This window comes from Camelus bactrianus, chromosome 12 (genome assembly GCF_048773025.1).
Source record: "Camelus bactrianus isolate YW-2024 breed Bactrian camel chromosome 12, ASM4877302v1, whole genome shotgun sequence".
Classification (NCBI taxonomy): Eukaryota; Metazoa; Chordata; class Mammalia; order Artiodactyla; family Camelidae; genus Camelus; species Camelus bactrianus.
The window spans coordinates 66,718,874-66,746,261 of record NC_133550.1 but is presented as its reverse complement, the minus strand read 5'-3'; the positions used below and the strand labels follow the sequence as shown (position 1 = coordinate 66,746,261).

General features: G+C 50.9%; 1 protein-coding gene across 9 annotated transcripts; it reads right to left on the bottom strand.

Moving 5' to 3' along the window:
- Positions 1–444: 444 nt before the first annotated feature.
- FAM118A (family with sequence similarity 118 member A) lies at positions 445–26,587 on the bottom strand. Of its 9 annotated transcripts, none has more exons than XM_074375704.1 (11): positions 26,258–26,582; positions 21,626–21,698; positions 19,716–19,928; positions 15,920–16,032; positions 14,870–15,125; positions 11,369–11,590; positions 9,456–9,584; positions 8,152–8,437; positions 6,478–6,510; positions 4,714–4,797; positions 445–1,586 (listed from the first exon to the last, which is right to left on the bottom strand). In XM_074375704.1, exons 4-11 carry the CDS (start codon positions 15,964–15,966, stop codon positions 1,567–1,569), a joined length of 1,077 nt encoding a protein of 358 aa, XP_074231805.1. In that variant the 5' UTR covers positions 15,967–16,032; positions 19,716–19,928; positions 21,626–21,698; positions 26,258–26,582; the 3' UTR covers positions 445–1,566. The 9 variants fall into 9 exon arrangements, with proteins under 9 accessions (XP_074231805.1, XP_074231809.1, XP_074231807.1 ...); XM_074375708.1 differs by having other exon boundaries at positions 14,870–15,122; XM_074375706.1 differs by lacking the exon at positions 19,716–19,928.
- Between the last annotated feature and the right edge of the window lie 801 nt (positions 26,588–27,388).

The window sequence follows — 27,388 nt, the reverse complement described above, 5'->3', positions numbered from 1 at the left end:
CAGACAAAATTATACATAAGCAAATGAGTTATACTCAGATTGTTTCTAATACGTCAATCGTGTTGAAATAAATTTGCATTTTGAAAGAAGAAACAGCAGAACTGACTAGATATGTCCGTTCATTACAGCAAGAAGGCCTCCAGTCTTGAGACTCACAGCTTGTCTGAAACTGGCTCCACTTTCCCAGTTCTGTGTCCTGTTCCCCGTCACTTTCCATGCTGCAGTGCTGCTATACCCTGTGTCTGCTCAACTTTCAGATTCAGATAGCCTGCCCTGATTACACTTCGTGTGTCTTTCTTTTTTAAGTGAACTTAAAATGTTGGCTTTTTAAAATACTTAAACATACTCAAGTAATCAATTTCACAACCGAACGGCAACTCAAGGTAAAATTTCTCATTAAATACATACCATGCCGTATCATAGCTAAAGAAAAGTTGAGCAGAGTTGACGATAAAATTTTATTTCTGACCAGAGTAATGAAAGATTTGTTTTCCATGCTTCAAAAAGGAAAGAAACAAAAGGTCTTAAGCAGGTTTCTGGCTTCTCTCTCGTTCCCTGCACATTGCAACCTCGCGTTTCTTGTTCTTCACTTTCTCTAAACCCAGAGGAGCAACAAAACAGGCAGCCTTGAAACAGCCCAAGCAGGGCCTGTGCTGGGTCCCAGAGCCACCGCCCCTGTGCCGTCTGCCCCGGGGAAGCCCAACGGTGTCGCCGTGTCACAGGCCCTGCTGCGCTGTGTGCGCACCCTTTAACGTGGGCCGGGGGCAAGGGTTTTAAGAGACAGGAACAGAAAGGCTGGACTTACCTCATACAATAAAGACTTGGAAAGCTTAGAACTTAACTAGAAGTTTCAAACTTAGTCTTGTGCCCACGTGTAACTTCTCAGCTACCCACCACGAAACGCACTTTTGGAAAGGCTCTCTGGCTCCTCACAACTTCACTGCTCGGCAGCATCAGACCTGCCATTCTTCAGAAGCGAAGTTACTGAAGTCGTGTAACCCCAAAGGGGCCGCACAGGGCTAGCCATTCTTCAAACACCCAGCCCTCACCAGCAGTCAGTGCCCCCAGGGTCCATCCGCTTTTACTATTTAACAATGCAACAAACAGACTTCTAACTTTTTTCCTACAGTAACAGATGTTTCCACATAAAAATTATAAAATTTAAGTGTTAAACTTCCTATTTTCTCTTTGGCAACTCCTGTTGCTTGGACAGTCTTCACTCTCCCCCTTTCATCAGAAAAAGCCACCTGACAAAGAGGGCAGGTCAAGGGGGAGTCGGGAGTAGCAGGCCTCCCGGCCCGCCAGCGTGGTCCCTGAGGTAGGCGTCCATCCGTCCTCGCAAAGGACACCTGGCGTGTGTGCGCGTCACCGCCCAAGCAGTCAGCACACACGGCGGGGCTCTCACCCAGTGCCCGAGCGCCACGCACCCCCGGGCTCTTCCGGGGTGCTCGACGGTTTAGGACGAAGATCCTGGGTGGAGTTCTCTGACATTCTTCATCGTTTGGGACGGCACTGTGGTTACAGAAGGCTGGTTTTCAAGTTGCAGTTTTATTGGTTTGAAAGATTTCAAGACCCTCCAGCATCATCTGTTTAAACAAAAGGAAAGGAAAACCAAAACATTAACTGGATCTTTAAAAAGTATTTGCAGTGGGATTTCTACTTCAAAAACTGGTTATAGTTTTCCTCATGTACTAAAGACTTTGAACACACCTCCATAATGGAAACAGTAGCCACTGTCCAGAAATAGCCTGTGAATTATAACTACCATCAGGGGACAAAGTAAATTATGACATTAGATCTGCAAAGCTCTGGAAATCTCACACATACAACGGGAGCCCAGGGAAGTGGAGAGAAGGATGGAGGTCAGGGCGTGCGCGCAACGGGCCTGCCTGCAGGTGGGAGCCTGCCACGCGCTCTGAGCTCTCCTGCCGGCAGGAACGGCCAGCAGCACTGGGAAGATGACCTCGGGTCTCTCCTCCGCGTGCAGAACGGGACAAAGCTTTCTGGAAGAAAGTGGCCTTAGAGGGCTTTCTCTGTGAAGCCAGAGCTCCCTGGGGAGGAGGCTGCTGGTGTGGGTGCTGGCCTCCAGGGGGTCCCCGCTGACTGGCCTGCCCACTGCTCTGGAGCAAAGTCCAGCAGGCAGTGAGCTCTGCTGCCTGATAACACCACCCACGGGTCGCCCTGGGGGGAGAAAAGCTACGTACACGCAGCAACGGTCCACGCTCTGGACGGAGAACCGTCACCCGGGCCCGCTGCTCAGATCAGCAGGCCGCGGAGGAGCCCAGGCGTGCGGGCACAAGGAACAGGGCAGAGGCTAACGGGAAAGAGCCCCTGGTCCTGCAGGGACAACTCAGCGAACTCTAGTTTTAGCTTTTTATTTAGCTATAGATGTTCCTACCGGCTGAATTCACAATCCAAATATTTGCTAAAAGACTTCAAAGAATTTTATCCAAAATACCATCAAAACGGAACTCCCTCCGAAGATACATGCACTGACGTACGAATCTGAGGGAGGGGGTGCGGAGTCAGCCGCGGCTGGGGCGCAGCCACCAGCATACTCACCTCCACCACCTCAGCCGTCCCCTCCCGCCACCAGTCCTGACTCGGGCCACAGCGCGCTGCCAGCCGCCACTTAAAAACCTGCCATGTTTGCTTTACTTGACTAAGGTCTGGTACAAGTCTCTGCATTTATAACAGGCTGTTTCGACAGCACACGTTCCTTGCGGTGCAGAAGGAAGCGCATGCCGCAGCGCCGCCCCCAGCACCCCCTGAGGAGCCAGCTTGGACGTGAAGCAAGTCAGTAACAGCGCGGTGAGGGCTTCGCAGCTCTCAGAAGTGCGGGGTGGACTGTTACGCAGGTGCTGGAGAGTGTTGTACTGAGGTTTTCTTATCTAACAGAAAATAAAGCCTGTTATCTGGAAACCCTCTATCCTAACGTTTTCAGGAATGGAGCAGTCAGGACAACCAGGAAATCTGAAAAGATACCTTCCTCATAAAACAACAGATGCTACGAGAGAGACTAGGTCAGAAAACAAGAGCTCTCAGAAGTTAACAATAACACTCAAAATTTAACCCAAGAAGTAGAATATGATTTTGAGAATCTCCCAGAAAGTTTTTGGGAAAAAAAGAAGACAAAATGAAAATTCAGATATTAGAGAAAACAGAACACAGCAGAAGCCAACCTAGGAGGTCCTAACTAACACGGTTCCAGGAAGAGGGAACAGAGAAGACAGCTGGAGGGGGCAAAAAAACCTGAGCAAGGGACATCAAAAGGGTTTCCACCTACAGATGTCCTCATGAAATGTCTAAACATCAAGGAAGAAGATCCTAAAAGCTTCCAGAAAGGGAAGCGACAGTTCACCTACAAACCACAGCAGTCTGGGCTGCAGACCCTCTTCCACAGGACACGCGGACACCCAAGACGGCAGAGCTCCAAGGGGGGATCGGAATGGTGGCTCCCGCACCACAGGCGACGAGCAGCCCCCGGGGAGCTGCAGGCCCTGCGCGGGGCCGAGAGGGCTCCCGGGGGACAGGCCAGCAGAGGGGGTGCGGGCGGGGAGAAGGCAGACCCGTACGGTGATCCAGGAGGGCGAGGAGGGGGCTCCAGGGCGACAGGTGCACACCGTCCAGAACGAGCAGGTGGGCAGAGGATGACTCGGGAAATGAGGGGCAGGGTGACTGAGAGAAAGCGCATGTTTAAAAATACCATGAAATGTGTTTTTTTGGACCATAGGAGGAAAAAGGAATCCAGAAATGCCTCAAAAAAAAAAAAAAAAAAGCAACCCAACCACCACCAGTATGCAACAGTCAAAAACGGGAGCAGAGCTAATGGAATGTAAGGAAACACGGGACCTCGGTATCACGACCCCTCCGCTAGCGCAGCAGCCGGGGCCTGGGCCCAGGGGCGCGGCCCGCGGGCGCGCTGACCAGGAGAGACTGCTTCCTCCATGTTTCTTAAGTAATTGCTTTTGTTTCCCAACTTTTAGTGCCAACCTACAGGCGGACCGGAAGGCGTATCCCCCTTCAATCCCGGAGCCCAGTGCCGGACGCCAAGGAGGCAGCAGCGGTGGGGGGGAGGCGGGGGGGCAAGGGCTGTGGCAGCCTAGGCTTCTCACTGGGAAGTCAAAATAACGTAAACAAGTGCACTAGTCAGGGACACAGAAACTACAGACTTCCGAAACCTGGCAGGAGACAGTATGAGTGAGCCAGGTCACCTTTCCTAGGGTCAACAGAGGTTGTCTATTTAAATGCACAGTTTAAATCAATATTTAAATAGTTCAAATAAATCTAATTCAGTGATAAGAGGTTAACAAAAAAATGACTCAAAGTGGTTTTCCTTGGAGACTACGGTGACATAAGTCAAGATGGTGCTCACCCCGGGGCAGTGAGGGAGCGATTGAAAAGCGATGGGGGGTGGGGGCAGCGAGGCTCCGACAACGTTCCATTTCTTGAACTGGAGATGACTACGTGGGGGTATTGCTTTGTGAAAATTCACTGGGCTGAACTTACAATTTGTGTGCTTTTTCTGTGTGTCTTTCTTCAACAACATGCTAACTTTAACAGACACCTTTTGGTGGATATCTCTGGGCGGCTGGAGTGACATACGCATTGCCCCCTCCACCAAGGGGCTTTGAAGCGGAGCACTGGAACTGAGGACACCCCACAAACAAGGCCTGCTGCACTACGTCCCCCCGGAAAGAAAGGACACTGTACCAGTATCTGATTGTCTGGGTTTTTTTGAAACTTCAATTCCATTTTCTTCTAATTTCCTCTTTGCACAGTCCTGGCATGCATTACCTGAAAGGTGAAAACTTTAATTAAAAAGCTTATCTAAGGATGGCTGTCATCAAAAAGAACACAAACAACAAGGGTTGGTGAGGATGTGGAGAGATGGGAAGCGCTGTGCACTGCTGGGGGGAATGTAAACTGGCGCAGCTGCTGCGGAAAACAGTACGGAGGGTTCTCAACAAACTAAACAGAACTACCATACGACCCAGCAATCCCACTCCTGGGTATATATCTGAAAAAAACAAAGACACTAATTCGAAAAGACACATGCACCTCAGGGTTCACAGCAGCACTATTTACAGTTGCCAAGATATGGAAGCGACCTAAATGTCCATTAACAGATGACTGGATAAAGATGTGGTGTGTGTAATGTATACACAACGGAATACTACTCAGCCATAAAAAAGAAAAATGAAAAATTTGCCATTTACAGCAACATGGATGGACTTGGAGGGCATTATGCCAAGTAAAATAAGTCAGACAGAGAAAGACAAATACTGAGTATCATTTATATGTAGAATCCAAAAAATACAACAAAAAAGCAGCAGACTCACAGATACAGAGAACAAACTAGCATTTACCAGTGGAGAGAGGGAAGGGGGGAGGGACAATACAGGGGTAACAGATTAAGAGATATAAACTATTAGGTATAAAATAAGCTACACGGATATATTGTACAACACAGGGAAAACGGCCGATATTTTATAATAACTATAAATGGAGTATAACCTTCAAAAAATTATGAAGCATTATATTATATACCTGTAACTTATATGATACTATACAGCAACTAAGCAACTATACTTCAATTAAAAATTTTTTGAAAATGAAAAAAAAAAGGTTATCTATTCTAGAATCTACCCTCTGAGATCCAGTCTCTAAATCTGATTTTACTGACACACTAACCAAATAACCCCTGCCACGTGCGACAGATGTCTATCAAGTTACTGCTTTTTTCAAAAGAAATGGATGGTTCTGGAGTCAGAGAAAGCAACTATAATAAATGTGACCTTTCACAAGGACATAAGGTAGAAACGGAAGGCTGAGGACAACTGTTGAAATTCCTAAACGGAAGCCCACCCAGCACGACGGCGTTTCCCGTCTGCGGCTCTGCCGGGGCCCGTGGGGACCCGGGGCACAGAGGCCCCCGCCAACCCAACTGACGGGCCGACGTGGGGAGACCTGCGCCAGGTTCACTCCAGGCGGGCGCAGCAGCCACTGAGCTCGGTCCCAGCTCGTCAATGAACAGGCAGAGTCGAGCCCAGGAGGATACTCATGTTCCAAACAAGTAATAAACAGAATATTTTACAAGAATGCTCAGAACTTTGCAGTTAAAATCTCTGAAGGGGATGGGTCAAAAATTACTCCATCTTAGACCAAATGGTACGACACGAGCAGCGTCTCGTTCTGACCCCGGCGACTAACTCCGGGTTCTAGGACAGGTGGTTACTCTCAGGCGCCAGCAGCTGGCCCATGATGACAGCTGCCTCCCGGCCGAAGGGCTGCACCATTAACCCCTTCCTTGTGGCGGGACCACCACTGCTATTTCCATCGCTGGTGGGGCTGCCTGCACACAACACGGGCTAAGAATTTAACGTGACAAACACTTCTGTGACTTTATAAATGATGGCAGGAAGCCAGAGACGCGTGACGGCCAGAAACAGTCTGGTAACAATCAGTCGGCTTTACCCAGCAGCGTGGTGCTGTCCACTCGATCGGCATCTGGAGAAGAAAGGAAGACAGTCAGCACAGCCGAGGCTCCAGGCGCTTCCTCCTCGGCCTGCTCTGCTCCGGGTGGGGGGCTGCAGGAGAGGCCCGCCCGGCGGGAGCCCGCACTCACGTCCTGGGGACCGAGGGCTGGGGTCCGGCTCCCGCCCTCTCCTCTCCGCCTCCCGGGGCACCTGTGGGAGGCACCTGAGCCAGCCGAGCACACGGGACTGTCCCATCAGGGCTGTCATCGCTGGTGCGCCGCCCTCGCCTAACAGAAGTACCTCAAGAAGCTAAGTGAAAGTGTCCTTAGGGACAGAGTCACAGGTCACAAGTCCAGCAGGCCTTCAGCCCCGGCCAGCTGTCAAATCCACTCAGCGGCCAGGGTCCGGCCAGGGGGCCCGGCGGGGACAGGAAGCCCCAGCCGTCAGCCGGGTGCTGGCCCCCCAGGCAGCTGTGCGAGTGCAGGTGGGAGGGACAGTGGGAAGGGGCAGAGGGACTGGAGCCGCTGCCCCCCAGAGCGCGTGCGGGGACACAGCCAGTCACACGTTCCACTCTGCTGTCAGCCTGGGGTCCCGGGCACTAACTGGGCAGGTCGGGCCCCCCCACCGAGCCTGCCTCATCATTTAGCAACAGTGGGCGCTGTGACTAACGATGCAACAAGCACAAGAAGGTAGACTTGGGAGCGGCACGTGACGCGGCAGCAGTCCCTCCTCCCCCCTCAGCAAGCACTGCCTGCCGTCCTAGGTGTGCTTTTATTAATGGAAATGCAGCTTAAATCGGTCCATTTTGCTAATTATTAGCAATTCTGAAAAGGACCAGTGGGAAGAAACGAAGTTGCTAGATTATCTGTGCGTTCGGTCACTGTGATCTCAGCGCTGCCTAGTCTTCAAGGTCACTGCTGGTCACGTCCTGCCACCCCGGTGGTTAAGCCAACTCCACCGCGTGGGTGACCGCGACTGGGTTTCCTGTTACAACACGAGAGCCCACACAGACCTTTCCAAGTCTGCCGTCATCCATGCTTAGTGCCACCAAACTCAAAGCCTTTATGTCCAGGTGACCAGTTTAAGAAGTGCTCAGTCACCTTGGTCATTCCTGGCAGATGACCAATTCCCCAGAAGAAGGGCCGAGGACATTCACCGAAAAGGTGTGTTGCACTCAGCAGAACAGGGAAAAGACATCATATGAGAACAGAAAGAAAAGTCTTCATAAAACCCCTTTGTGCCTCTGCAGCTTTAGTTTTTAAAACACAGTGACAGGGTGGAGGTACAAGACTCTGCCATTTTCCAGGTGTTCAGCGTCACAACCGACGGAGCTGCCTGGGCAGTGCCCCCTCCCGGGGAAGGCGACGTGAAGCTCGCCACGTCATGTGAGATGGGGACAGACGTGTGGGGCTCCAAGCACAGCTCTGCAAGGGGCAGGAGAGTTCTCCTTACAGACTGTCACCATCACACCAAGTTCCCCATCTGCTGTTTTTTAAGTACACAGAGACACTAAAAATAAATAAATAACGGGAAGACTGGCGCATCTGACTGTATGTAAAATTATACCTCAAATTTATGGTATGTAAAGTATATCTACAAAAAAAAAAAAAGCAAAAACTGGAAGAATCTTATCGGTTTTGTATATTGAAAAGTGAAAAAAAAAATCCTGTACCTGGACTTCGCTGTTGGCAGATCTGAGCGGCAAGGTCTTGCACATATCCTGGAAAATAGTCAAAGCAGCCCCCGTAGGACACGACTTTAATTCCATGCAGAAGCATGTCCGCCTGGTGCTTGAAGAAGTGGTCTTCACTCTCCTTGAGCACAACCATGTAGTGCTCTAAGTCCACCTTGTTCGGCACCGAATAGAGGAAGAGAGCCTGGAATATCTGATCACGCAGGGTCTCTCCACAGCCCACAAACAGAAAAGACTTCGTGCGGTACAAGTTCTGGAAGACTTCCTGTGAAAGCCAGCAAGATCTTAGGACAGACCATAACGTCACACACTTGCTGTTTTAAATAGGGCTTCCTAACCGGCCTTTCCCAAGACCCACTGGAAGGAAGGCGGGAAGAAAGAGCCTCTCTGTCTCCAAGCCAGGGTCCCCGGCCCCGGCCCCAGACCCGTGTAGACGCGCTACTGCCCACCACACCACCAGCAACCTTGTCAGTGCGGTCACTCAATTCAGACCTTCTAGAATTATGCACAGCTTTAAATGGTTAAAACATAAGGACATGAAGTTTTTTTTGGTTTAGAGCTGTGCACATGCAACGCCCTGGAATGAATGTCTCAATGGATCACAGGTGGGAACTTTGCGGGGAGGGGCCTGTTGTCCCGAGAACAGGGATGTAGGGAGTGAGGGCAGGAGAGCTGAGGAGGGAACTGGTGACAATGACCCAAGGGAGTAGGCGCAGGGGGAGGCCAAGATTATTAATGGGGTCACTCAGGCACACAGCAGAGAATCACCAATTCAGACACCCAGACACCTCAGTGAGGTTCAGTGTTAGCAGGGCATCTCTCATCCCCACTGACGCCGTCCCTGAGGCAGCTGAAGGGCGTCAGCCCAGTCGTCCACGGGGCCACCATGTGCACAGGGATCAGCACCGAGGCCAGAGGCCTGACTCCGAGCGTGATGGTGAGGCGGTGAGGACCCCGGGGCTCCCAAGAGCCATAATCAACGAGTTTATAAAAAGCTGGGAAGCAGCGTCTGCACACACCTCACTCCGTCAAGAATATCAAATAGCCTCAAAGAGTGAAATTTTAAAGCTAGGTTTTGAAAGCTAAAGAGATTGTGAAGCAGAGAAAGGAGAGGAGGTGGCTGAATGAACACAGAAGGGATGAGTGGGGAGGAGCAGCCAGAGAAGAATGTTCCAGACCGTCGGGGCCTGGAGTCTTGCCGCACAAGCGCCACCACCCCCCTAGGCAAGAGGGCCGCACACTCCGCCCTACGGCTCAGCCGGCGCCGGGTCGGCCGGGCGTACCATGACTTCTGGGTCCTGAGTGACGTCTTTATATCCCGAAGGATCCAGCACCATCCCACAGGGGTCGGTGTACAGGCCGTGAATGTGCAGAACTCCGTACTTGATGTGGCCCCTCGCCCACTGCAGGACCTGCCGGGGAGCAAGCCGGACACACACGAGAGGGAAATGCCTGCATCGGCTCCTGGCCTCTCACCTACCTTGGAAGCAGCAGGAGAGATGCTTTACCTTATAGCTGTGCCCTTAAGACCCACGGGAACCTCGGCCGTTGGTGCTGGTTATTCACGCGCACCACCGCAGCAAGGGCTTCTCTAAAGCCCGAGACAGTGACAGAGAAGATACCTTCAGCATCTCAGAGTGTTTCGCCCTTTAAGACTGGTGCCTTTAGGGAGATCAGGACGGCCTTCACTTCTGAGTCACATGTTGTATTTTAATTACTGCTGTGTAAACATCGTTTTTACACCCAAAAGAGATGTACATGGAAAAAATAATTCCTCAGGTAGCTCTGTGTTGCCTTCATGTCAAGATGCAGAACAAGGTCCTTAAGGAGACGCACACCTTGTGCACCCTTTCGTCTCCAGGCCGGGCCTCTCGCATCGGAGGCGGGACTGCCAGCCCCAGGCCATCGACCGCCACCACTGCCCCTGCCACCGGGCACAGGCCCAGGACCAGCCGGCGTCTCTGTTACACGCCATCTGCAGGGCATTTCCAGAGACACCATGTGCAGCAGCGAGCAGCCTCACAGACGGGCCCTCGCTGTCCCCACGTGCAGCAGGTGTTCTATCACGTGTCACCAGCGGCCCCGCCATGAGGGTGGCAGCACTTCTCCCGGCCCCCTCGCAAGGCAAGGGCCTGGGCCGCGACTGCCAAAGGGAAGCCCGGGGTTGAGCCGAGCCGGCACACTTCCTGGGTCCTGAATGGGACACAGTCTCAGTGTGCCTCAGTTTCCCTGCGTGTGGAGCGGGGCTGAGGCCTCCTCCCACGGTGGAGCAGGTTAACACAGGCAGCATGGGAGCTGGTGGTCATATTATAAGTCTTTAGGCAAACAGGTCACAGAAGTGCAGTCAATGTAATGAAATTATGTTCAACCTTAGTGACAAATAAAAACGTAACATGTGCTCCTATCCAGCGGGAGAAGTGTGCTCTGTCTGGTTTGTAGCACCACCGCATGCCGGCAAGATGTGGGAAATGGACTCCCCCTTACACAGCGCGGGCGCATGGACACTGGTAATCTTCCAGCAAACGCTTCAGTAATTTACATCATTTCTCTTTAAAACAGTCATACCCTTTGACCCTAACACTTTTCTAGGAATTTATTAAAAGTGTAAAAATTTCCCCTGTAGCATTATTTACAACTGTGAAGAGTGCCAACAATGACAGAGGAAGGTGACAACTATAGTCTAGCCTCACAATGAAATTACATTTAAAATCATGCTTCTAAAAACAGCTTAAATGAAAAAGAATATGAAAACGAATACATGTATGTATATGTAGGACTGAAACATGATGCTGTGTACCAGACACACACTGTAACTGACTACACTTCAATAAAAATAAACAAGTAAATGAATCAATAAAAACAGCTTAATGACAGAAAATGCTCACAGCAGAGTATTAATGAAGAAAAATAGGGATAAAAACTTTACATATACTGCAACCCCAATTTGTTAAAATAAATAAATAAGTAAGCAAATTAACCACAATTCACAGCATCAAACTGGAGGCGACGTTGCCACCGTCGCTCCCGTCTAGAAACAGGGGCAGCGCCCTCCGTCCCAGGCCCTCGCCGCTCCTTGCACGGTGGGGAGTAGGCGGCGCCTCCCTGACCACTAACTGACCGCTGCAAAGGTGGAGCCCGTGCCTCCCCGGCAGTGCAAACGTGCGGCCCGGCCCGGCCCCCAGCCCCCAGCCCGTACCTTGGTCTTGTCCTTCAGATCCAGGGACTCCATGGGCTTGTTCTGCTGCTGCCCGAAGATCTCCAGCAGGTTGTCGTAGTTGGTGGTCAGCACCATGGTGCCCCTGTCCATCAGGCTGAGGATGGACTGCAGCACCAGAGGGTTCTGGATGTGCTGCTCCAGGTTGTCGAAGACCTCCATCAGGCAGTCCTGGAAGAAGTTGGGCTTGGTGTCGCCCGTGCGCTATGGAGAGGTGGACCAGAGTTACAAAAACATCACCCGTCAACACCAGCGCGCCTAGGCGGGCGCTGCGACACCAGGTGCTAGGCTACGGGGGTTTTGTTTTGTTTTTTTTAAAGAAAGAAATCTGTTGACCTTGTAGGGTTTACTTTTGTTTTGTATTTTTTTTGTGAGGGCAGAATTAGGGTTGTTTTTTTAATTTATTTTGACCAAGGTACTAGGATTGAAACCAGGACCTCGTGCATGCTAAGCATGCACTCTATCACTGAGCTGTCCACCCCCCCGACCTTGTAGAGTTTATTAAAAGAGGTAAAAGGAGGAGAGAGACAGATAACATGCAAATAATGTAAGTAAGACATCAACCGTGATGAAAAGCAAAGCAGAGAAAGGGGCGAGTACTGTGGGGGCAAAGGGTGGACGGGCCAAAGGGCATCAGGAAGGGGCTGGGATACAGGGCATGAGGAGAGGCTGAGAAGTGAGGAGCCCTGGAGAGAGCCGCCATCAGAGGGACGAACAGGTGAGACGGCACCGAGGTGACAGCACAGGCAGGGGCGTGAGCACCGGCCCGGCCTCCGGAGCACAGTGAGGGCATGTGTCACAGGCAAGGTCAGAGGTGACCTGGAAGCTGGTCACGCGGGGCCCTGAGGACCACGCTGAAGACTGCGCCTCTCCCTCTGCGAGAGACACAAAGGCCCGGCTTCCTCTTCCTCATCAGCCTGCGAAAGTAGATGAAAGGCAGCGTGCCATGCTGCCAAGAGCTCCAGCAGGACTAGGGGGAGGTCCGGGGTGGATGCAGCGCCAAAGGCCGCTGCCGGAGGCGGGGGGGGGGGGGGGGGGGGGCGGGGGGGGCGGGGCCTGGCTGGCGCGGGAGGAGGGCAAACACACCCACCCTTGGAGAGCTGCTGTGAAGGGGACCGGAGAAGCGGGGGCGGGGCGAGGAGGACACAGGGTCAAGAGGCTTCCTGGTGCCGCTGCCTGTCCCACCTCCCCTCACCGGCCTCGGCCGGGGCGGGGGCACAGGCCGTGGAGCCTGAACTCCCTCCGCATTCACACGCAACCCCTCTGCGCAACCCCTCTGCCCGCCCTCGGCTGGGCCGCCCCCTCCCCTCAGGCTCGGGAGTGGCCGTCACTGCTCTCCCCCAGGCATGTCCCTGCAGAGGTCGGCTGCCCCACGGCTGGCACGCCCTTTTCTGACGCTCTCCTAGCCCTCCCAGCCCCGAAAACCCCTCCACCGTCCCCAGGGTCCCGTCCTCAGTAAGCCCCCACGTCTTCATCCTCTCCTGGAAAGGTCCGCCTCCTTCCTCCACTGGCAGCCGGCTCCCCACACCCCTACACCCCGACGCCCCAACCAGCGAAGATGTGGGGGTGCACAAGTCTCTCCAGCTCCACCTCTGTCATAGCTCGCGGTGGGTATGCCTGCATGTGGATGACCCCGTCTGTACCACAGCCTCTCAACTCCCCCAGCACTCTCCTACTGCGCTCTTGTCCCACCTCCACCAACCACGACGCAGTCACATCCCAAACTTTGTCATCACCAACAGCGGGACCCTTTCCAGAACCCCTGGTCCGGCCTCTCCCGCCACCTGCCCAGCTCTCCTGCACCCTGGCTCCCAGGAAACTTCAATCCCATCAGGACACGCTGCCACGACCCACCGTCTCTCACCTGCCACCAGCCTGACTTCTCCCATCAGGCAGCCTAGACTCCATGACGCAGCACTACAGTTACTCCTCAAAACGCTGTCAACTTCCCTGGCTGTGCTGGGACTCCCTGGCAAAACCCCAACCCTGATAAAACTAACTCTCCACTTACTCTAAATCTGTTCTCAACCTGCTGAACATGGCTGGGGAAAACCACCATTCTGACTGGCCTCACTTCAGCTCTTTTTATGGAAGTTTTCAAAAAGATACAAAAGTAAAGAGAAGAGTAAGATAAACATTCATCTCCTTGATTCAACAAGTACCAACCGAGCTGGCCTCTCTTCAAAGGAATGACCTCCTCTGAACGGGCTCCCAGCCCTATGACCCTCCTCTGGTCCACCCCCTCTGCCTCCCCGGACAGGGCTCAGCTACTGTCTCTAAGGGACCAGGGAACAAGCAGCTGCAGGCTTCACGGTCTCTGCGGCCGCTACCCAGCCCTGCCTGGGGCGGGACAGCGGCCACCGGCAGCACGCAGACGGGCGGCCGGCTCTGAGCTGACACACTCTCTTTATGAAAACAAGCAGCAGCCACCCCTGCCCAGTGATGCCAGCTGTCCCGTAAGAACAGGACGCCCACACCTGGCACAGTCACCCAGACTCTCCCAGACTCTGGTAAAGCCAGGTATGGCCACATGAGAACTCTGGCCAATGCCATGAAAACAGAGCGGGTATGTGGCTTGCCTGTCAAAATCCAGACGGGATGCCACACGGCCCTCCCTCCCAGTCCCAGTCCCCCCCCCCAGAAGACGCACATCATTATGGTGGGAGTTGGGGCAGCAAACCTGGGGCGTCAGGGGGAAGCTGCAGAGTGACGATGGCAGACCAAGAAAAAGGAGCCCGCGTCCCCCCACAGCCACACCACTAGGCTCTCCCATGGCTGCCCACCCAGGCTTCTCTGTAGAAACACAAATGCAGTCACATTTGAGCCATGTGCTTTTAGGTTTCTTTTCACAGCAGTCTGAATTCTGCACGCTGGTTTTCATACTTTCTCCCTATCAATCCAACATCTCCCCACCCCTCAGATGACGGCTGTCCTTCAATAAACAGAACGAGAAACCTGCCACGGGCCAGTGTGCACGCGTCCTGGACGGCGGTGACCTGGCTGAGACCTGGGTGAGCGCACCAGCCCCACTGACTCCGGGGCATCATCCAGCGAGCATCTCTGTCTCACCCACGTCCCTTCCACCTGCAGACACAGAAGCTACATCTTCTCCCACCTTGAAATGCTTAGGAACCACCTGTCATGAGGAGAGACGTGGCCGGCCGGCCTGCTCAGACCTGGACACCCCACCCTTCACTAACCGAGGCTGAGATCAGCAGGCTGGTCCCTGACACAAGCTCAGGTATCCAGGCTCCGTCTGAAACACAGGTTGTTTCAGGAGCCCGCACAGCGCCCGGCATCCCCTCTGTTTAAAGAGACAATATTCAAATGGACTGAGAGATTTCTGGCTCATCAGCCCAGCTCTGTGGGAAACAAACATGATGCAGGCTTGTAGAAATTAAAACACTAGATTCACAGATTGACCTGTGCCCAGAATCAAGTTGCCCCCCGTGCCACCCAAAGTCCTTGTCTGAGAAGACTTACAGGGGACATCTTCCGGATGAGATCGTGGGCAACAACCAGCAGGTCCCGGTCCTTCAACACCTTCCTGCGGAACTCGGCCACGTCCCCTGGGTGCAGCACCTCCAGCTGCTCGGCGGCCTCGATGACTGCCTCGATGCAGCCCCTCCACGAGCAGAGGGCGGGGATGCCCGGGGCCACGGCAGCGCTGACACCAGTGCCGATGACCAGGAGCAGCTCCTGGGGCTGTTTCCGGATGAGGCTCTTTAGAAACTTCCTACTTAAAATCAAGGGAGGCAGAGAATGACAGTCAGCGTGGAAGTATTACAACCACAAAGAAAAACAGTGCAGTCTGGGAACACCTGTGAAGGGTGAGGTCAAGTACAGCCTTGCACTGGACACACACACACCGTCCCCCTAGTTTATACTAACTGGAAGTAAATCCTGTGCATTGTTCTTTTTTGTGTATTAATTTCACATGATTTATCCTCATCCCATAAGGGACTTGGAGACAGTTGTGTCTTCCTCACTTTGAGTCCCCCATGGTGTTGAGCACATTTAAGTGACAGACATTTATGAACAGCAAAGCTCAGCAGTTTAATTTCCCTTAAAAATGCAAAGAGCTTCTACATACAAACGATGATGACAAAATGATCCCTGCTTGCAGCGACAGAAAAGCAAACCCCTGGCAAAGCGCCGGCCCTCCGCTACGCAGCAGTCCCAGCCCACCCTGGCAAGCACCCCTCCTCCAGCCTCACTTCACAACAGCGTAACCTGCCCGCTGACAGAGACGTCTTTCCTGCAAGGCGTGGCACCCCTGGTCTTAGATGTGACCCTCTGATCACTTGCTGCTTGGTGTGGGGACCAGGCTATGGGCACTTCCTTGGGCAGAAAGGAAACTGCCTTCTGGAACATTTCTCACGTGGAAGCAAGGGGTAGTTACAGGGCCCTTGAGCTCCCCTCCTGACCCAGTGTTCTCACCCCACTTTCGCCCTCGTAGGTACTAAATAACAGACAAGGAGGCTTGTGATGGAGGCCATAGACCTGTCTGAAAGTGTAGTCGACTTTATTTACCTTGATTTTTGTTCACTTCTGTTTGTTGTCTTTTCCACTGAATCCATCTGTGAATCCTAAAGAGATTCAGAAGCAACTTCTACTTCCCAGATAAAAGTTCTCTTATTAGTATCCTGGAAGAGAGATGAGGCTGGAATTAAAATCAAAGGTCCTGGAGCTTTCTTTAAATTAGAATATCCAAAAAGCATCATCTATAAAAACATACATCCAAAACAGTTCCTAAGCCCCCATTTCCTAACTCGTGATTTGCAGGCCAGGCCAAGTCTCAGACTCAGCTTCTCCAAAGTGCTACACTGGACAGAAAAGGGAGGAAAACCAGGTGACGGAGCACAGCTGGAGCAGTGGGCTCGGTGCTGGGTGTTTGCACATGGACCTGCTTATGTCTGTGTTTCAGAACAGCCTCCAGTTGACATGAACACAAATGACTTATCACAGGAAGAAGACGATGCACGTGGCATAAAAAAGTAAGCCAGATACAGCGTCCAGGGGACCATGAGCTCTGCAGGCTACTGAGTGGTGCACTTGAGATAGATCGTGACACTTCGAGCAAGTCTTCTGAGATGCCAGGCCTCCCCTTGGCCGTACTGAAATCCAGACCAGCCAAATAAAATCCAGTCCAAAAAACAGTCAAAATACAAGGTCAATTCTTAGCTTACATGAAACAGGAATCTTAAACCAGCTAGGTCCCCGTTGCCAAACTATTTCCATCTTCTACAGTTTTTCCAGAATCATATTTCCCCCTAATTCTATAATACTTATTATCAAGAAGGAAATATATTAAAAAAATGTTAACACTGTTGGTGGGTATGCAGTTTGGTGTAGCCATTATGTAAAACAGAATGGAGATTCCTCAAAAAACTAAAAATGGACTTACCATATGATCCAGCAATCCCACGCCTGGGCATATATCCAGAGGGAACCTTAATTCAAAAAGATACCCGCATCCCAATGTTCACAACAGCACTATTTACAATAGCCAAAACATGGAAGCAACCTAAATGTCCATCAACAGATGACTGGATAAAGAAGTTGTGGTATATTTATACAATGGAATACTACTCTGCCATAAAAAAGAATAAAACAATGCCATTTGCAGCAACATGGATGGACCTAAAGATTGTCATTCTAAGTGAAGCCAGAGAATGCCAGAAAGAGAATGAAAAATACCATATGATATCACTTAGATGTGGTATCTTAAAAAAGACAAATGAACTTATTTACAAAACAGAAACAGACTCACAGACATAGAAGACAAGCTTACAGTCACCAAGGGGGAAAAGAGGGTGGGAAGATTTGCAGATACTAACTACTATAAATAAAATAGATTAACTACAAGTTTATACTGTATAGCATGGGGAACTATATTCAGTATCTTGTAGTAACCTATAATAAAAAAGAATATGAAAATCGATATATGTTAATGTATGACTGAAGCATTATGCTGTACACCAGAAACTGACACAACATTGTAAACTGACTATACTCCAATAAAAAATATATATACATATACAAGAAAAAAAGAACATGAAAATGAATAAATGTATGTATATGTATGACGAACTATACCAGGAACTGACATTGTAAACTAACTATACTTCAATTTTAAAAAATTTTAATATATATAAAAAGGAAATATATGGAAAAATAAAGTTTAAAAAGCCCATAATCCTACTATCTACAGGCAGTAACTGTTAGCATTGTACATTTCCCTCTAGACTTTTTACTTTAAAAATTTTACATCCTTTGGGACCATAGGCCATATCCTACTTTTTAAAAAAAAATTTTAAATTTTATTTCGAGGGGGAGATAATTAGGTTTGTTTATTTATTTTTTTAATGGAGGGACTGGGGAATTGAACCCAGGATCTGGCGCATGCTAAGCACGCGCTCTACCACTGAGCCATCCCCTCCCCGCCGCCGTGTCCTCCTTTTTTCATGCATTATAGTAAAAGCATTTCCCTCACATTATTAAACTGTTCATAAACACAAGTGCAGTAGCTGCATACATGAACCTCCTCGTTACTAAACATCAGTGCGGGATGTTACTGTAACACTGACAACCATCTTTGTGCACAAGACTTTTATCTATTTTGAAATTATTTATTCAGGAGAGATTTCTGAAAAGCAGAACTGCTGAGTTAAAGAACATGGACTCTGTACAACACCTCAGCACACACTGCCAAACTGCTTTCCAGAACAGCGGTCAGCAGAATACACCAGGGCCCTCTCTGCATCTCCTACGCGCACTGACTGAAAAGCACCTTTTCACAAGTGTAATCATTTTCCCCTCAGTTAGAATCAGGTCACCAGAAGGAATTTTCCAGGGTAAGGAGACAAGGCTTCATCAGTCTATGAGCAGCATTATTAGATTTTAAAACTAAACACGGCCCTAAGAATAGCCCCGAAGATGCAGATACAACTTCGTGTACATGCCAGTGAACCCCCAACCACCCCCCCAACCCAGGGCAAAGGCTCAGAGCTTCCATCAAACTCCCCAAGGGTCTGTGACCTTTCCCCAAATGTTAAGAGCCCACAGTGTGCAGGTGAGGAAAACGCTGCTCACAGATGCCGCCCAAGGCTAGTGCTCAGCCCCATCGCCCCTCCCGCTGCGGGTTACCATCCAGGTCATCTGTTTCTAGATAGTCTCTCAGGAAAGGAGCAAATATTGAGGTTTTCCACTATGTTATGTAACTGCTAGTATAAGCAACCTTGGGCCCCAGCCCAGAGATTTCAGTGACTGACCTAACTACTCGCCAATCCTCAGGTTTAACAGCTATAAAATAGGAAATCTTTTAACTGACTGAGTTTCGAAAGCTTGAGAATCTCTCATATGACGTGTTCTGGACTCAAACTGCCGAGTCAAAGAGCTCAGGCGCCCACAGACTCCATTCTCAACCTCCCACTGCAGGACGGAACTCCGAGTCACTCTTACTCAATCCTATGTGAGAAGTTAATACCAGATGCTTACAGACTCACTAATCCAACTGCCCCCCAAAACAACCTGCATCACTTGAAAACAGTTACTCCTTCCCACCTGGGAGGGACTCTCAACTCACCCTGCTCCACACAACATCCTACAATGCTTTTTTAAACAGTCTCTGGTTAACCAATGACTTAAGAAATCACATGCCCCAAACCATTACTATTGTGAAGAACTTTAAAAATCTCTCTCTAGTTCTTTCAATTATTGTTCAACTGCTTCTGATGCTCCGAATATGCATGATCATAAAAACAAACTGAAAACCCAAACATTTACATATCTGCAAAAAGTCTGAGTAAACTAAACTTCTGTGGGCTGGACTTAACTCCAAAATTAAGTGATTTCAAAGTTTTCCAGAAGAACAAGTTATCACTACAAGCACCGAACACTTGCGCAACAGGTGCGCGCTCACACTCCTGTGTCGTGCGGTGCTGGTTTTAGTGCTCAAACCTCTCTCTGCTCCTGAGCCTGGCTGTCCTCAGCACTTCCAGCCGAACCGCGCAGGCTCCAAACTCCGCAGGCAGATGTGCCTCAAGGCTTTAATACTGATGTGTACCTTTAAGAATCAAAGCAGCCAACACGGGAAGTACCCAGTTACGCTAAATCTCAGCACAATAACTCTAGTGACGAGCGCATAGCTGCCCATATTTAGACATTTACAGTTCATTATAACAAGTTTATAAAGACATTACCTCATTTCCTGTTCTTTCAGCAACATAATTATCGGAGCCAAACCTCACAATGACTTAGAAAGCACCCCAAGCCCTTCTGGTTTGGAAATCAAGGACCAAGCAAGAGGTTCCAAAGCACTTAGTACCTGCCCCTGGAAGTTTCTGTAGGACAGCGAGCCTCAACGCAGTTCTTCTGAGCCGGTCCGCTTCCAGCCTCCAGTAACAAAAGCCTTCCGAGACCTTTTAGAAGCTGCATCTTTTGGTTTCCTTGGTGATTATGTCGTCACCACAGTTTGCAGGCCCGAAGCCAAGTCATCATAGCAACCCATTTTTTTTTTTCAAGGACGTATCAGCATTTCCTGAAAGCAAAATCACGCCCCAGCACAGATTTGTATAAATAGTTCCGTCCTCTTTATCTGAAGCCATGAGTAAAGGTCTGACAGGACGCTTTCTGCTTAAATGTGAGACCATAAGTGCTTACAAATGGAAATAAAGAGCAGCCAGAGGCTGCCTTATTCTTGCCCAGCACCCAGCACTAAATAAATGCTCATCAAACTAAGTTGAATGCAAACTAGAATAAACTACAGACATGGAACTTGTCACTCACAGCTGGCAAAACAAAGCCCCCACCCCCAACTCCCCAGCTCCACTGTGGTAGCTTACTCATCACCTCCCCCATCGCGCCTCCTGGTACCCGGCTCTTATACAGTTCAGTCCCCTCCCTCCCTGACTTGGCCAAGGGGATGTGGGCAGGCAAGCGTGTGACAAGCACACTGACACTGGAGCCTGCTCCTGGAACTCGGCCTCGTGGAGCCCAGTCTAGCCCCCAGTGGGGAGCCAAGGTACCCCAGCTGACAAGCAGCACCAATCACCCAGCAGATGGGCACGGCTACCAGAGCCATTCAGTGCCGGTGCAGCAGCTAGAGGACCACAACTGCGTGACCCCAGCGAGACCTGCTGGACCAGGCCCAGCGCGGATCTACGGAACTGGCCGTTCTTTGAAGCACTCATCCAGGTTCTACGCTGCCAGAGAGAGCAGAGGGGTGGGAAAGAAGACAACAGTATCAAGACCAAACAAACAAAAAGGCACAGATCAATGAGTGAAAGAGTCCATAAAGTCTGAAAGGGAGGGAGAGAATGTCAAGAATAGGAATATGTTACAAGGCGCATAATAGAAAAACTTTAATTAAAACTAATCACTTTCTATTACAAATCACTTTCACTTATCAAGTACAAACCATGAATTAGAAGTTTCAAGTCTGGAGGACCCTCAAAAATATCCTTAGGAAAATCTCTTCATTTCTTTCTATACATAATGACATGGATTTTGAGCGGTATAAGAGAATGTGGAGATGAGTGCTCCCCATCGTACAGCCCCTTACAACGAAGGAAGAGGGGCGCACAGCAGACATACACTCTCAACACACCCCTCTTACACAGCAGGGGAGGGTATATCGAAAATATTCATCAAAATTTCCAAAGGGTGAGTTTTAACTCATCTGTAGCCGATGCATACAGTGATGGACTAAGATGCCCCCAGGCCACTGGGACTGCAAATGGCTTGATTCCTGGACAGGCCGGCCACACAGCAAGCTCTCACCCTCAATATTATCATTCTGCTACTGTTACAAAAGCAACCCACACTAAGAAATGATTTATAAATCAGCTACTCACAGGAGGCAGGAGACCTGGAAATACTAGTATTAAGTGTAATCCATGTAACCACTGTGGTTCCCAAGGACTGGAATGTCCTTAAAGGAAGCCAAACCCATTGCACACTGACTACACCCTGGCAGGTCTGAGGCCTCCAGCCATAACACAAGCTCTTCCCTGCACCGATCAGCACTTTACGGCAATATACAGGGGAGGGCCTGTGGCTATTCAACTCACAGCTCCCTGACACTGACTCACATGGTTGTTAACATCACCCTCACCCCTTACCCTGATCTGACTGCCGCAAGCTGCTTTTTCCATAGCAATCTGGTTCCCCGTGATGACTCGGGAGGAGGGAACAGAAGCAGAAATCACTGGGCAACAAGAGTAAGTTTTCAAGTACCTTTGGCAGTCAGACTTCCTGAATCACCTGGCACTGCTGGAGAGCTTGATGAGCATCACTAGGTTCACCTGAGCTAGAAACAAGGCACAAATGGAAGAAATTAAGCTTCCAGGACTGCAAAGGAGAGGCTCACCCTGACACCACAACAACACCTGGAGCAGCACTGGAGCAGCGCCGGCACTGGGGCTGTGGTGGAGAAAACACAGGACCTGGAGCCAGGAGACACCACATCCCGAGCCCTGAGACCCTTCCAAACCTCAGTTTTCAAGTCTGTCAAGTGGGAATGCCATCATCCACACTGATTGGACTGTTGTGAAGATTTTAAGTGAGTCAATATCTGAAAGGTAATTAACACAAGATGTTTATCCCTGACTATGAACTACCAGATGTTTATCCCTGACTATGAACTACCAGCCTATCTCCCTCAGCAACAGCCAGCTTTCACTCAACACTGCTTTCCCAGGGCGGCCCCCACAACTGCATCTTCACTTCAACTCGGCTCCGACGGAACTGAAACCCAGGCCCGACCAGCAAGGGATCTTCAGGATGGACTGCTTTCCTCAATTTACAGGAAAACAAAATTTACAAAAAATGTACAAAACCTTAATTTGAAAACATGCTACTTAACCAGTGATTTTTTATTCAGTCAAAATAAGCTGTGGTGGAGGAAAAATGCTTATTTTGTAATGACCTATATGTGTTTATTTGCTTCTTGAAACCAGCAGACCTTCAAACAGAGTTGCTTGGGCACACATGCTCAAATCAAGAAAACAACAAAACCCACCATTAATAAAAAATGTAACGGTCACAATTTAGCTCAAAAAGCAACATTAATTAGTGACACTTTCTACACCCTAATTAGATTCAAGGGAAAGTACTAAGCACTTTACACGCCTTATCTCATTCAATCCTCTCCCAACAACCCTGTGAAGTGGCTCTTACCTCTCACCTGGCCAAGGCTGACATTAAACCCTTTTAAGAGGCCAACCACCAGGGCAAGTGCAGGGCAAATGCAGTCCGGCACGCTTCCTCCTAACATCCTTGCAGCTCAGCAAGGCAAACAAATATACCTGACATTTTACTAGGAACACTGCCAACAGCTAAAGCGTTCGCTGTTTTAACAGCTCGTTCATCAGATGTGACACGTTGCACAACTCAAATAGACACGCTACTTAATAAGCCAATAATGGTAAAAATACACCAATACAGAGGTCAAAGGCATGCTGAACCTCCAGCATTTATCCATCCCAAGAGGAGTAAGAGATGTTCTAGAAAGTAAACCTCCAATGAAACATAAAATTATAGAATCTTAGAGCTGCAGTGCTCTTAACGGTTATGTGAGGCCAAATACCCTATTTTATAGATGTGAAAATTGAGACTGAGAGGCAGTGACTTGGTGAAGGTACCCCTGGGAATCAGGGAGTCAGGGGCAGGCTACACACTCACTCCTGGCTCATGTCCCCCAGGCTCGCCACTATCCTGGACACCACTTGGTCCACTGCGACCCCAAAACTCCATGTAAGGCACTCATTTCCACCTCTTTTCACCACCAAATCTTTACAAATACCAAGCGGCAGTTAGGCTGATCTGCAGGTTCACCTGCTTCCTAACCCTGTTCATCTTCCAGAAATGCATCAGAAATGGCCGTGAGGAAGATCTGAGAGGCAGCAAGAAGCCTCGGGCAAAACAAGCAGCTCACACAGTTTTCTGTTTGGTCCCCAGGCCGGCTTATCACACAGCTGTCTGCATTAACTTTAGCGGGGACCAGATAAGGAGGGCTCAGCCTGGAAACAAAGCCACCAAGAGGACCTCATTCTCCTGGGAAAGAGACCTGCAGGCTCCTTGTGGGAGGAAGAAGAGTCTCACAGAGAGTCCAGGCTTAGAAGTTAAACAACCAGGTACTGCCTGTACTAATTAATATGGGAGTAAGTTAGCCTCTGAGCTGTACTTCCTTTAACTGTTAAAAAAAAAAAGAAATAGTATCTTATATCCCAGGGATGCTGAAAACATTAAAAGGAGTAACCTTTAGAAGAACAAAGCCTACAGCAGTGTGATTCCCACTACGCCCCATGGATGTGATGGGTATCCTTCCTGGATTTAGTCAATTAAAATTAAATAAAATTTAAAACTCAGTTCCTCCATCACACTAGTCACTTTTAAGTGCTTGACAGCGACACGTGTCGCGTGTACTGAAGAGCACCCACACAGATCACTTTCATCATCACGGAAAGTTCTATTGTACAGTGTTATCCTGCAGTCTCCCTCCCCTCGGCCAAGCCCAGACTTCAAAAACAAGTCCTGTGGATTTCTCTCCCTAAATCGCTCTCTAAACCACACCCTCTATCACTGCCTCACAGTCCTCACAGCTTGTCTGGACTGCTGGCAGCCACCCTGCTTCCAGCTTCGGCCTCTCTGGTCCCACAGTCTCCAGAATGACGCTTCTGACACAACACATCTGAACTTCTCTCCTTCAAAGGCCTTCCAGTTCCTTTAGGACCCCGAGCCCAGCTTCCCAGTGCTCCATGATCTGGTTCCATCTCAGCCTCAGCCTCTCGTCCCCTGGCCCACTGCACCACTGTGCACCTCCTGCGTGGACTCTGGGCTCACTCTGCCACACAGACACAGTCACCGTGACAAGGCCCAAGGTGACCTGCCCTATGGGCAAAAGGACAAAATCTCGCCTAAAGGGAGTAACAAGGTTCCAGAGTCAATCCCTGGACAGAAAACTGAAGGCTGAGACAGGAAACAACTGGAACAAAGTATTTTGGGTCTAAACTTTAAGAGGACGCCACGGTCCTCACTACCACCACCCTGGTCCAGGTCACCTTCCCCACTCCTGTGGTCTTGCTTCCCCCAAACCATTCTCCCACACCAGAGCCAGTGACTGTTCAAAACCACAAAAACCATCTTCACTCCCCTCCTTAAGCCCCTCAATGGCCCCCCACTCCCTTCAGGTGCCAAATCCTCTCCTGGGCTTCAGAAGCTCCTCACTCTTTGGGACTCCTGTCTCAAGCCCTGCCCTCTGTCAAATGTCCCAGTTTCTCCCATTCCGGTCTCCTCTCTATTGACCAACTCCCATTTTCCTTCGGCTCTGAGCTGGATCACCACTTACTCAGGGCGATGGTAGAAGCAGGAACCCAAGAAAGGGCCAGGGGCAGGGTGGGCCTCCGGGAATAAAGCTAGATCCTTTCCACTTTAGAGTCCCTCTAAGAGCACCCTGAGGACCTTGTTCTTAGGAAGATACGACCTCTTTAGCCACACTTCTTGGTTTCCAGAATCAGATGTGCTTTGTGGTGTGCCTCAAAGCCTTTTCGCATACAGTCCTTTTCCTGGAATGACCCTGGCAAACTTCTCCTCAACCTCCACCTTCAAGATTACTGGTCACTCTTCCTTCCCTCCAAGAAGCCCTCTGTAGCACCCCTTCCTGAGAATCCGACCCGCACCCCCAGCTAAGTGCAGTGCCACTACACTGTTACCACGTTATTAAAACTACGTACTTGCTTGACTACTCCCTCCAGTGCGGCCCTGAGAGCAGGGACTGTCATCTCCAGCTCCAGTGCCAATTCTTGGAAACTATAGTCTTTTGGGTCTGGACTTTAAGAAGCTTAGCCATGCTTGAGGAAGCCACAGTCCTCACTGCCACCACCCTGGTCCATATCACCTCCAAACAATTCTCTGGCATCACAGCCATTTTAAAAAATGTTAGCTCCGTGAATGAAAAAATTAAGAGGAGAGAACTTCAAAAAATGCCCCAAGTCCCTCACCTACTTAGCTCTGCCTCCCTCCACATCAGATCTGATCTCTAGGCTCTTCTGTGGGGCCACACGAGTCTCACCAAAGAGCATTAAAAGTTAAACACTGTCCTGCTTTGGCCTCAATGCAACAGTAAACACAAAGTGCTAAGATCATAGCCCCTGCCTGGTTACAAAGAGTCATCAGGTGACCCATTATATGTCTCTACATCTTTTATGTTATCATCAAGAATTCACAACCCCCATGGAATACTTTCACAGAGCACCCATGGGCCCCCAGACCTCAGGCCAGAGAAATCCAGCATTGAGACCAGCGCGAAGAAAGAACCAAAAGGGGACTGAATCTCAGGGCAGGTGACAAAGAGGGCAGGGCAGATGCCGAGGGTGGGGGTGGCGGGGGCTAAGGAGAGATGGCACGGAGGGCCTCACGGCCCAGGGGAAATCTGCGGAGGCCTGGGGATGGGAAAATCTGGGACGATCTCGGGGATCCTGAGGGACTCTTGGGGGGTTTCTGGACATGAGGATCCTAAAGGGTCTCGAGGCCCTGAAGAGTCAGGAGGTCCTCAGGGGGTCTCGGAGTCTAGGGGAAATCCTGAAGGGTTTCGGGGCTTGAGAGTCCTGAAAGTGAAGGGGCTAGAGGTGGCAGGGACTAGGGGTCCTGGAGGGGCCGGGGCGGATCCCGAGGGGTCTCGGGGGCTGAGGTTCTCAAGAGAAGGGGGGGGTCTTCGGAACCGAGATCTGTCGAGGTCCTTTAGGTGGTTGTGGATCCAGAGTGGCGGGAGCCGGGGGTCCTGTGGGTGCGGGACGGTTCCTGAGGGCCTCGGGGTCTTGAGGGGCTCTCTACCCGGCACCCCCGGGCCTCCCCCACCTGCCAGCTCACCTGCGGCGCCGCCGAGACGCTGGTCGGAGGTCGCGCTCCCGCCGCCTACTCCGACTCAGCGGTCCAAATCTTCCGGGGCTCTGGGCGGCCGCGCGCCCGTTGCGCTGGGCTGGGCCGGGCGGAAGGCGGTCCGCGGGGAGGGAGACAGTACGCGCACCTCGGATGGGAGCCGGAGCCGGAGCCGACGCCGCGAAGCCCTAAGCAGCGACTCCCATGGAGGCCGGCCGCCCCGGCGCCGCAAAGCCTTCCCCCGAGCGCCCGCCCTCGCCGCGCGAAGGTTCCGCCCAGTAACCAACGGCCCGGCAGAGGCCGGAGGCCCCGCCCCCCGCCCGAGCGGCTGGCCCCGCCCTTCCATGCAGGCCCTGCCCTACCTCTGGCGCAGGCGCGGTGGAGTGCGGCGAGAGCGCTCGAGATTCCGAACGTCAGTCTGCTTCTTGCCTGCCCCCGCGCTCTCAGCGCGTCTTGGGTTTCTTCATCTGAGAAATGGGCGCAGGTGCGCGTTGCAGACACGTGGCGAGCATTAAGTGCGATCGGAAGCGCCCCTCTGCAGCCACGTCCCGCACCACTCTCGTGCACAGCTTCAAGTCTCCAACCCGAGATGGGTCCAGACGCAGGCCGGTTCGGGCCCCCAAACAGGCCTGGCTTGCGAAAGACCCCTGCCCACCTAAAATCGCCATCCCCTCCCCTAGCCCCGGATTCTTTTCTTTCAAAGCTCTTACCACTCTCTGAAATTACGTACACCTGTTGTAGTCTCTCCTTAGCCGCCCCGTGAGAGCCGGACCACCCTTGGATACCCAGAAGCTAGAATGGATCTGGGCACACAATCGGTGCCCAAATGTTAGTGAATGAGTGAGTGTCCTCCCCGTGCTCTTCCCTCATCAAGAAATACTCTTGCCCGGTGGCTGAGAATGGGACAAGCTAGGGTTCGGATCCCGTGAGTCCCTGCGACCTCACGCCGCTCTGTGTCCTGGTTCCGCGTCTGTAAAACAGGGCGATGCTAGTGCCCCCGCCTAAGGTGGTTGAGAGAACCAAATGTGACTCACATAGATGGGCTTGGCACAGGGGCAAGCAGCTGTTTTAGTGTCCGCTAGTGATATTATTCTGGGGGCCCCCTCCTCCCATTGTCTGCGG

What these genes read in the sequence shown, in the direction of transcription:
- FAM118A (XM_074375704.1), bottom strand. Translation starts at nt 15,966, where the DNA reads ATGGATTCAGTGGAAAAGACAACAAACAGAAGTGAACAAAAATCAAG. An exon ending in TCATCCGGAAGATGTCCCCT is followed by an intron (nt 11,591 to 14,869) that starts GTAAGTCTTCTC and finishes ACCTCTCCATAG; the next exon opens with CGCACGGGCGACACCAAGCC. An exon ending in GGACAGCACCACGCTGCTGG is followed by an intron (nt 4,798 to 6,477) that starts GTAAAGCCGACT and finishes TTCACCTTTCAG; the next exon opens with GTAATGCATGCCAGGACTGT.